At 37.8% G+C, this 11848-nt stretch overlaps 1 protein-coding gene across 1 annotated transcript; it reads right to left on the reverse strand.

Annotated features, from left to right (window-relative positions):
- Positions 1–2054: 2054 nt before the first annotated feature.
- On the reverse strand, positions 2055–7595 carry p2ry4 (pyrimidinergic receptor P2Y4). The gene is made up of 2 exons (XM_004073199.4): positions 7220–7595; positions 2055–6015 (listed from the first exon to the last, which is right to left on the reverse strand). The coding sequence occupies exon 2, from the start codon at positions 5977–5979 to the stop codon at positions 4888–4890; it is 1092 nt and encodes a 363-aa protein (XP_004073247.1). The 5' UTR covers positions 5980–6015; positions 7220–7595; the 3' UTR covers positions 2055–4887.
- Positions 7596–11848: the final 4253 nt, after the last annotated feature.

The raw sequence follows: 11848 nt of genomic DNA on the forward strand, positions 1-11848 counted from the left end.
AAAAAACAACACCAATAATTCAGTAAATGAAAATAAGTATTTCAAACGATATCTGTATATGCAATCAATGAATTATATAAAATTAATCTGGAAAGAACATGTGAGGCAGAAATTTAAAAAATGTCAAAATAAAAGTGGAAGAGTCAAGAAAAAAACATGAAATGTGCTGAGTGGTATACAATAATGAATGTGCTTTCTTGATGAGGTTACATGTAAGGATATAATTTTAAAAAAATCTGTTACACGAAAAAGACAAACAAAAAAACAGCTCAGGACTAAAATGAAATTTAACACGTTTGATTCTGAAAACGACACAATTTTCCAGAAGCATTAAATAATTCTATAAGTTTAAAAAAGTGTAAGGAGGAAGAATGCAGAAAAATGAGCAAAAATAACAGAAATGACTTCGTAAAGAGAAAGTTAAATAAAATAACTAAACCAGAATTTTCAAAAGAAAAATAAACCAACACAAACAAGGAACTCATAAAAAAGTCCATCAGGAGATTTTTAAACAAGAGACAACAGCAGAAACGGCAGTAGTGTAACCCCTACATAATATTGTCATTTTAAAACTTCTCTTAAATGCAAAGTCTGTAACCTGTCGTGTTTGTTTTCTCTGCGTTTCCTCTAAAAAAGTTTAGCATTTTTTTGATGGAAATGCTCTTTCATTAACCTTAGCCCGCTATCCTATGCATTTAGAACTCATTTAGTCTTAGCTTTTGTTGAGCCAAGATGTGCAAAAATTCACATGTAAGAGTTAAAGTGAGACCAGGTTTGCCTTATTTTAGGATCTAATAAAAACCTAAACATGTATCATTGTGTTTTTACTTTTAACTCTCCTTTTTCTAAAAAAAAAGAATTTTACTGACACTCCCCTATGGGTGCCACAATTCTAAGTTTTAAACCAAACCATATGTTGAACCGAATTGTGGGCAAAGTGAATTGTTGCATCTCTCCTTCATATGTTTGCATATGTGTACAAATAAGGTGTCAAACATTTGTTGTAATATGTTGAGGGAAGGATTTATTATGTATTGTTTTATTATATTACACACTCTGCAAAAACAGGCCTCCTTAGAAATAAGTAAAATAATTCTTGGAATTTAAAAATGTGTCTTTAAGTAAGCAAATAAATCTGCCTATGGGGTAAGAAAAATGATCCTAGCAAAAATACTTATTGTATAATTCTAGTCACTAAGACACGTTGTCTTAAACTAAGATTATTTTGGTATTGAAAACCTTTCTTGATATTTGTCTTTCAAGACAGAAAATAACAATACTTGAAATTTTTTAATTGTTACTTGCTTATAAGCACATTACATTTTTTGCTGTATTTTTGTAATACCCAAACATATCACAACAAACCTTTGACCCAAAAATTGAGATTTGAGCTGAATTGTGTGCAAAGTAAATCATTTTCATGTTTTTGTTAGATTGAAGAATATTCCAACTTGTTTTGCCGTTTTCAAGCTGTATCTCAATGTTTTAGGCTAAGACATCTTTCATCTGTTTTCTAGCTTTATCTGTTCTCAACTTTTTGCTGTCAACTTCCTGCTTTTCACCTTTGTTTAGTCGGACCAGAGCTGCAACAGTAATTGAATCCCTCAAAGACCTAACCAGCCTCACCTCCAACAATTTTCACTGAAAGAGAGTCAGGCAGACAAAATCGTCAGGGTTCTGTACTATGGGTCGCCATGCCAATCAATATCTAACATCTATCAGCATTGGGAAGCAATATTTCCCCTTTTACCTTGCAATAATTGCGCTTAGCACTGTGAAGTACCTTATCATAGGTCTGGCAGCAAAAGAAAAGCCGGTTACCATGGCAACCATGAAAGCCATTGGTTTCCTTTTCAGGCGAATAATGAACTTCTCTCCTCTGTGTGTCACTCTTTCACCCCACTCTCAGCCTCTTCCATTAAAGTGAACGCCACGTGCCCTTGAAATCTCTCGTCTCTGTCTTATATTTTGACAAACAACAGACAAGCCGAAGAAAATGAACGATTGAGGCATCTCCTTAGGGTACGGCAGAGTTAGAAAAAATTTAGAACAAATTTTTTTTTTTTTATTAAAGTTTATTTAAAACATGGTGTGTGGTATACAGTGTGTGGTAAATTAGCCCTGAAATCATTTGCATAACATTTTTTTTCAATTACAATTGTGTAAAAAAAAAAACTGAAACCAATTCTTATACACTGTTTTTCTTTTTCTTTCCTTTTGCTAAAGTCTTTTTAAATCCAAAACTATAACAGAAACTGTTTTGGTGAACTGCAGCTGAATAGATTTTTCAGAGTTTAATGAAGTTTTTTTTTTCTTTTCTATAGGAACATGAAGAGAGAGGGCAGGAGCTTGAATTGCGCCCACTGTCCACTGTGTCCTTGAGCAGAACATCCTCCCTCCTGGAGCACGTCAAGTGTTTTTTTTTCATTCAGTAATGTCTGCACGGTCAATGGGGGGCAGAAACATGGCAATTCAAGACATGCTTAGGTTTAAGCAAACACCCATGAAAAAGGCAGTAATTTTAACATTTTATTAGAGGTTAAAAAACAAATTTCTAAGCTCATAAAGAGTTTTTGCTGAGTTATTTATCAAGATGTGACAATCATGAAGAAATATCGGCTTAATAGTATGTCATATGTATGCTCTAAGCATCTGCTTATTATTATTTGGGGGGGGGGGGTCAGTTTGCACTTCTTGTGAGCTTTGATATCTTTTTTATTATTATTTCTTTATTCCTTATATCATCTAAAGATAAACATTGAAGCAATAAAATAAATTCTGCTTCTGTGTTGCTTTTTCTCTCATAAAATAAAAACTAAAATCCACGTCTTTTTCTATGGTCTTGCTAGTGGTAATAATTTTGTTGTGCAAATCAAAAGCAAAAATGTTAGATAAAGTCCATCAGTTTTATTATAATAAAAGAAAGAAAATTAATCTTTAAATTGTAAATGTTATTTTATCCTAAATTCATTTTTACAGTATGTGTCCCCATCACAGTCCAAGAGAAGAATTTGTGGCATTAAGGCCATATTTAGATCTTCATTCTGAACAGATAACAAATAATAGCGGGGATCTGAATGGGTGTGAAACAGTGCTAGACCAGAACGGGACTGAAATGCAGCCCACTATATGATTAGTTTGTACTTTACAGAGGACATAAGGAAAGCTGTGAACATGACAAATGTGTTTCAAAATGACATGATCTTTTTGCTAATAAATCTATTTCTGTGTATTTTTATCACATATTATTTTTCTAGTAAACTATTAGTTACTAATTTATCAAAGGTTCTTCTCATCTGTGCAGGTCAGAGGTCAGGACCACAACATCTTCAGGAGAAAAAAATGCAACCAGGAGTTTACAGCACAAAACACAAATAGTCTTATCGTTTTGGTTTATTTATTAACAAAGTATAATATTTAAAAAATAACACAAAAGAAAAAGCTGTACTGTTCCACTGCGGATATGAGTCTTTAAAACCATGAGTAACCACGTGGGGGAGCTATTGAGCTAACCTTACAGAATCCCTGAGTGTAAACCTGCCTTTAACAGAACGGCAGAAAGATGTCCCTCACTTGTTTTTGGATCAACAGTCTAAAATATCTGTCAAAATTTAAACAAGAAATTTGGAAAACACATCAAAAGATGTCAAAAACTGCAACGCAAGCTCCCAGATGTCAGTGAAGGAAATACTTAACCAGAGACGGTAATGTTTTGGCTGCAGCACAGACATGTTTTGGGTTGGAGTGAACTTATGTGGGGAGTTTTTTAGACTAAAGGGGTATTCTAAAACGAGGTCTTCTCTTCAAAAAAATTGTTTTTATTCAAAAGATATTCTTTGCTCCAAATGTCTAAACCTTTGTTTCAAGCTGCATGCATGAACTCTATAAAGAGTGCTATCATAGGTTTAGACTATCTTTTTGAAGTTCCAAACATGACCGGTGTTTTGTCTCTTTCAGTAGCTGAATGACTTTTTTTGTTTGACTAAAACAACAGTTTTTTTATGGGTTGCTCTGCAGCAAAAAACATTCAAACTTCATCAGACCTGTTGTGATCAAATTGAAACTGGAATGGTTTGTAATTGGAGTTCATCAGCATAGAGACACACTTTAAGTTGGAAATAAAATTCAATGAAACCTGACTAAACCTTTCTGAGGCCAACGCCTGTTCCTATGGAGGTAAACATGGATCGCTCCCACAGGAGATGAGGGGAAAAGGACAACCCACTCTCCTGCTGCCGCTTTGAAAGCGGAGAAGCTACACAGTCGTCCTGCAGCTTTACTTCATGGTTGGAAAGAAATGGCTGTGAAGGATGAGGAACAAAAACAGCTGGGCTGGGATTTGGAGCTGCAGTTTCTGGGTAACACGAAAACACTGCTGATAAAACAGGAAGGATTGCCTCACTGCTGTCTGCTCTCTGAGAAAGCACTTGGGCCACGCTCTGCCACATGTCCACAGCTGGAGATCTGTGACAGTAGTCACACGCAGTATCTGTTTTTTTAATTAAAATCTGTTTCCACCACCGGTAACAATATGGTCTCTTCTCTAAAAGACTTAAACTTCACTTTCTTTTTAATAGACATGTTTCTTACTGCGACAGACTGGCGACCTGTCCAGGGTCTCCCCTGCCTTCACACATCAGTGGCCGGGATAGGCTCCGGCAGCCCCGTGACCCCGAAAGGGACAAACAGAAGAAAATGAATGAATGAATGAATGAATGTTTTCTTACATGTGACTGGTGTCTGCGTTGGGACACCAGTCACGTAAAAAAGGAACAAAGTCTTTTGTAAAAGAAAACCTCTAAAACCTCATGTCTCACATGACCTAAAAACAGAAACCTCAAGCCTGTTGAGAAACAGCACACAGAACCCTGCTGTCCAGATACAGCTCTATTTCTCTACCTCAGAGCTGGTTTTAAGGTCTGAGTTCTTATAAATCAAACTCATATTGCTGTTGTTGCTGGGCTGTGGCTGCGGCTCGGGATTTTGACTATTCGTCACCTGTCGCCTTTGCGTCAGGGCAAACTTGAATTTGGAGCGGTAGTGATCCCCGGCTAAGAAATACAGGATGGGATCGATGCAGCTGTTCATGCTCGCCAGCGGTCGAGTGATCTTGTAGGCAAAGTTGACTATGTTAAGGAATTCGCAGTTGAGGTCCAGCACGCGGGCGGTGTAGTAGATAGTCCGCGTGATGTGGAAGGGGACGAAGCTCACGGCAAACACCACCAGGACCACAATGATGAGCTTGATAGACTTCTGCCGTGAGCTATTGCCCTGCTGACTGGCAGATAACCCTCGTCTGGGGCGGCACAGAGTCCGCGCCATCAGGCAGTAGCACACCATGATGACCAGGAACGGGACGCCAAACAGCAGGACCATGACGACAGAGCTGTAGTCCACGTACTCCTCAAAGGCCCCCTGACTTGTTGTGTCATGGCACAAAGTGTCATTGTCCCTCTTGGAGATGGTGACAAAGATGATGTTGGGGATGAGGCTCACGGTCACCACCGCCCACACTGACGCGCACACTATGTGGGCATGGCGAGACTTCACCAAAGTCAGGGCCTTGATGGGGTGGCAGATGCCGAGGTAACGATGCACGCTGATGCAGGTGAGCAAGAGGATGCTGCAGTACAGGTTGGCATAAAAAAGGAAGCGGACAATCTTGCAGACAGCCACGCCAAACGGCCAGTGGTTGCGGTGGGCGTAGTAGTAGATCAGAGTAGGCAGGGAAAGGACGTACAAAAAGTCTGACAGGGACAGGTGGAACATGAAGACCATGCTCGGGTTCCACGGACGCATCTTGAGGAACATCCACAAAGCGGTCGCATTGAGAAGAAAGCCCACCACGAACACCAGGCTGTAGGACACAGGAAGCAAGATGTACTTGAACTCCTCATCAAAGCGGCAGCTGTAGTTTAAGGTTTCCAATTGCTTTCCTGACGAGTTGAGAGCGCTGACATTGGTGTTGATTGCATCCATGCCACTGGGGTTATTGCAGCCGGAAAAGCATGAAACCTACAAGGGCAAATAAGATATGAAAGCCTGTGCCAAACTAATCTGTTTACGCCGGTAAAAAATACATCAAACAAGGTTATTCAATTATTTGATTTATCTGTCATTTGGGGTAAAACATCAATCGTGAAAATTTAGTGCATGCTCTTTTATTGGACGTTTTTACTTTTCTGATGGAGGATTAACATTCAAAACACCACTGTAGTTTTTTGAGTTTGATAATATCCTGCTCACACATGCCCGATAGGCAGCATCTGTTGAACTAAAAACAATATAAGTCTTTCTAAATTAGTGGGGCCTTCGAAATGTTATTACTTACTCATGTCAGGAGCACTGATGCAACCTGAAACCTGGCAATTAGTTTAATTAATAATAAACAGATTTCTTCTAAAGCTCATCAGAATTGGTATTTCCAAACAAAGTGTAAGTCTTGAATACTTTAAAACCATCTGCTTTTGTCACGTGTTTCTTTGTGTTCACAAAAATGTTACATTATATAGCCTAACGAATAATTTACAAATGAAATGTTTTTTAACTCAATAATATCACTAAATGTATATTTTATTTGGCAACAGAAATGCAAAAGTGGACTAGTATGAGGGTGGAATAGTTTTTATAATTAAATTTCACAGTTTTTCTTCATATTTATACATTGCGTTGTTTCCTTTTCTGAGTATGTAACTAAATTACACTTTCTGGATTTTTGTTGTGCGTGTAACATGTCACAATGACAATAAAAGAGTATTTTTTCTCTTTTTCATTTTGCTGATTCTATGTATGACACAATTAAATATCTATAGTATCTTCATTAACACCACAGCTGAAATTTTAGAAGGAAAATCGATCTTATTTTTGGCCCCCTATAACAAAGAAAAGTGTCTAACTTCTCTAAAGTGGCAAATATTTTTGACTTGCTTCACTTCAGTTTGAAAACATTGTCCTTGTTTTCTCCAATAGTTTTCACCCAAACTTCAGATATGCAATTATTAAACACATTTGCCTTAGCATTTTGTTTCATCCCACAACTAATGTAAGCATTTGCTGCTTCATTTGCGTCCCTAAAATGTAGATACATCTTGGATGATAAACAGTTATTACTTGTTTGCAAGTAACTGTATTTCATTTTTAGTCTCAGCAAATATTTGATTCCTAAGTTTTAAAGTATTTTTGTCATGAGAACAGAACAGCAGTTCCCTGCAGTACTCACCTTCCAGAGTGCTGATTACTTCTTCCACAAGTGGTTTCACTATTTTAACACGACGCGTAAAACTTCCTTCTTTAACTCGAACGTTCTTTTTGCTGCTCTTTGAGCTCAAACGTCTGGCTTTAAAGTCAACCTTGTCAGAGTTTGGTTGAAGGAGGTGGAGTTGACTCAAACAGGAGCGCCTCTCTGCGCCTTCAGAAGCGAACCCGCGGTGCGCAGCAGAGCAGGGAAAGAGGGAGGCTGAGAAAGGGGAGACATTCCGCCGCCTTAATTACTCCCACAAACTCACCTCCCCGTCACGGCCAGCTTTACTGGATCACATGCACAACACAGAGGTCAGGGACGTCAAAAAGAAAAAAGTTGTGCTCCAAAAGACCCGCCTTGATCCCTCCAATTGGACTCAATACAAGTCCAAAAGTGACTCGCAGTGCGCGTCAAAAGTAACGCCCCTTTTTGTGAGGCCTCTGTCTTTACGCAGCACTAGCCATAAAACAGATTAACAGCATGGCAGCTCACGCACACGGCTGCGCGTCTGCTGTTGTTTGCACTCATAAAACACTTTAACACAATTCTCGGTTTATTTATGTTGGGATATGGTTTTTGGCTACTTATTGGAGCAAAAGGCTTTGTTGTTGTTGTTACAGTACCGGTAGATTTTTTTTAACCCAATTTGTAGTTTTTTCACGATTTTTTTTCCTTTTCTGAGTTAAAATAATCCAGCAAAAAGTTAGTTCCATAACCTTGAGGTGGCTCAAATATAAGTCAACTTGAGTTATTTTTTACTATGAATTTTTTTAGTGTGTGCTGTTAACTTGCTGTTTTGCTGACGAGTGAGTGGTGATTTGAGTCGACTTTAACAGACATCAATATTCCTGAGGGAAATAGAGATGGTGAACAAGTGATAGAGAATTGGTGTTAAGGACAGAGGGACTGACGGTGGTGGAAATGGCTGTGGGGGGGACACATTTTTTCACAAAAGAGAGGAAAGCTGGCTGTGGAGTTTCTAAATGGTTTGCTTAACAAGATCTTGGAGATTTAGAATATCTCCAATGAGGAGATGGAAGAGAACAAGAGAGATGTTGTGGAAACTACAGAGGAGAAAAACTGAAGAGTCACACAGCAAAGTTAATAGAAAGATGGGAAGAAGCTGTAGGCTGAGATCAGAAGTGAGCATTTGTGAACATGTTTATGCCAAAGAAGGATAACTACAGATAAATATTTGCTCTGAAGATATTTCTGGTCAAGAACAAAGAATGTCTGAAGACGCTGCTTTGTGTCTTCATGGTTTTAGATAGTCTTTGACAGGATACAAGAAGAACTCTGGTTGGCTTGAGTAAGTCAGGAATGGCAGAGAAGTATGTTGGAGCTGTTTGTGACATGTATGAGAGCTGGAAGACAAAGGTGAGATGTGCTGTAGGTGTAACAGAGGAGTTCAATGTGGAGGTGGGACTGCACCAAGGATCAGTTTTGAATTTCTTCTTGATTCTATGGTGATGGATAGACTGACAGATGAGGTTATAGAAATCTCTATAGACCGTGATGTTTGCAGATGATGTTGTGATCTGTAGAGAGAGCAGGGAGCAGCAGAAGAGGTTTCCTCTGGAAAGGAGAGGATTGACGATCAAAGAGGACATGACGGTGGTTTTGTGGATGAAAGGATGCAGAAGATAGGTTTAGATGGAGTCAGGTAATCAGCTGTAGTAACCCTACAGGGAGCAGCCAGGCAAAGAGAAAACATCAGATTAAAGATTTCTGCTCATCTGACTGTTTGTATGAAACAATCCAGGTCTGCATTGTTTCTATTTGCATTTCTGATTTTTACTTTATTTACATCATAATCATTTCACTGGTGTTCTGTGTGGCAGCAATTTTATTGTAAATGAAAACGCGTTTCTTTTCTGCAAATGATAATATAAAATTGGTGTCTTGAATCTTTTTAATTGCTGTAAAATTATAAAAATAAAGAATCAAAGCAGGAGTCCAGAGAGGTTAGGTTTTTCTCAAAGCCATTTGTATCCTCATCAGCACAGAACATAAAAGTGTCCTTGTGAAAGCTCGGAACGCAAAGGCACATGAACTCCTTGCATGGAAGTTCCATTTCCTGCTAGTTAGTGGAACAACGTTTGCAAATGGGTGAAGGAAAAAAAGCAAATTATCAAGTCACCAAGGTTAAAAGGAGACACAAGTGCACATCCTTCAAAGCCTTTCAGATGCAGACCGGTCTTTGTCCGTGGGCCACTCACAATCCTGATGCCCAAACTAAATAAATCTATTCACATAGAAACATACATAATCACATTGCAGATGCATGCACATTAATGTAGCTGCTGCTTCTGTGATTAAGGTCAAAGGGTCATTTATCTTAAAGAATAGTTTTCACTTGTTTCTCATTCATAAAATTTACTTTGAGTTCCTTTTTAGACTTTATTAAGAGTTTTGATATTATCACTCGGTTTAGCAGCAGTCTAAAAATCCTATTAGGCACCAAAGGACTTGTACTTTCACTGGCTCATTACACTAAAATAAGGATTGAGATAAGAGTTTTCTACTAAAATTACCAATAAATGTAAGCACCTAGTTAATAAAGTCGGAAAACCTGATTTTCATGCATTTTTAATGGGAAAATGTCACAAAATATTAGAAAAGAAATAACAAATAAGAAGCAATTAATTTCTTGTATTGAAACTTGTTTTGCAATGGATTATTTTCATAGATAATATAAAAAGAATTTGAAATGTGCATTTACATTTTTCTATGAGATAAAAAAAAATGAGGATTTGAAAATGTAAGGAAAATGTCATCTGGGATGCAACGTTAGCTTCCAAAATGCTGAATGAATCAACAACATTTCCAAAAGTGTTTCCCAGGACATGCCACATTCCAAACCATGGTTCTTATCATCTTCAACACATGAGATACTATGTTGAGTTCAAGATAAAAAGGCCCCAACTACAGACCATTACCTCACATACTCTCACCACTGACTATATTATTTCATATATCTGCTGAATTTTTGCTAATCGACCAGTAAAATCCAGAATTTTCCAGAAAATTCTTCTTATTCACATTGTGGACTTATTTTGGTTTCCGCACTTATAAAGTATGTGATTATGTACCGTAATTCATTCCCTTTGCTTCATTTTAGCTCTATGCTTCACAGAGCATTCACACTAATCTTATCAGCAGGTGAGTTGTGGATCATAGTTCAATTATCACTTGCTAGCATCACTGGATCCTAAATATTTTTTACAAACAACAGATATACAGGTTTAGTTCAAGTTAGTCTGTATTGTGGCATCAGCTGCCTGCAGCAGCAACAACCAAGTTCTCCAAGCACATGCCAGGAAAGATCTAAACAAGAGCAATTTATGATCCTCACATGCCTACATCCAGGGTTTCTTCATGTCTCTCCAGTACTTGACCTCATTTGGAGAATTGGAAGCTCTCCTGTGCCCATCCCGACTGGCTCCTTTTCTCTTGTACATAAGAACTTTATCAAAATGTTCTTTACTTCTAAGCATCTGGAAATTGTATTTTTTTCTTCTCCTCTGCCTGATGCTTGGGTCACTTTCTATCCTTGGTTTGCATGTGCTGGACAGTCTTTGTACGTGTAGACTTTGGGGTGAAGCAAACATCAGACTTTGCTTGCTTAGTTCATGTAGTTTGGATCATTTTCACACATCATTGCTAATAGAATAGAAATCACAATTTAGTTTTAAAATTGTTATTTATTAGAGGCTCTTCTTCTCCCCATTGTTTTGGTTCTGTTTAACAAAGTTTCCAGACTCTGTGTGGTTTTTGTTCATGTTTTGTAACCAAACTTGTCAGCAGTTCAAACAGTTTGTTTTAAAATGCATAAAATCCTCTATGTATGCCACTCAAAGTCGACTCTTTAGTTACTTATTAAAAAACTATGATTCAGTTTATTGTCTGACAGCTTTGCCCATCCTCACTTTTATTTCTTTATGGGTAGAGTTTATAATTTCATATACTGTCATGTGAATCTTCTTTATCGCCCAATATAATAGTTATTGTGTCAGAGTGAATTTTTGGAGAATCTATCAAAATACAACAGCAACACAACGTTGTGTTAACAGAAAGAAGTGCCATAAATAAAATAAAAATGTTATTTCAGCCCACTAACTATTTTTGGTTATTGCTTAACTAGTTGTTTTTTTATTTAACCAGCAAAACTATTAAAGATTTACCCAAACTTTGGGACATGTGGTGAATCAAGAGCAGATGAAAAAATGCAGTTTTAGAAGCTTGTAGTTGTAGAGCTCCCTGCTCCACTCCATTCTGATGAATCCACTTGTAGATGAATAGGTCTATGCACATCTTTGTTTTCTTCATCAGAGCTGGCATCCGGCTCAAAACTGTACTGGTTTGCACCAGTAATGTTAGATGAGGGGCTGTAAGCTAGCAGGAGAGTACCGGTATGGCTCACTCTATACCAATGGTCCTGCCCACAACTCAGAGGTGAATTTCTAATGAACTACTGCCATTGTGCAGAAACTATGCCCTAGAAAACGACACAGGTTTTCATTTTAACTATTTGGCTAAAAACAACATAATCATGATTAAAAGACCACTGGTAACACTTTAGATCAAAAGATGATCCGAGTGGGTCTT

This window comes from Oryzias latipes, chromosome 10, assembly GCF_002234675.1.
Source record: "Oryzias latipes chromosome 10, ASM223467v1".
In the NCBI taxonomy this organism is placed as follows: Eukaryota; Metazoa; Chordata; class Actinopteri; order Beloniformes; family Adrianichthyidae; genus Oryzias; species Oryzias latipes.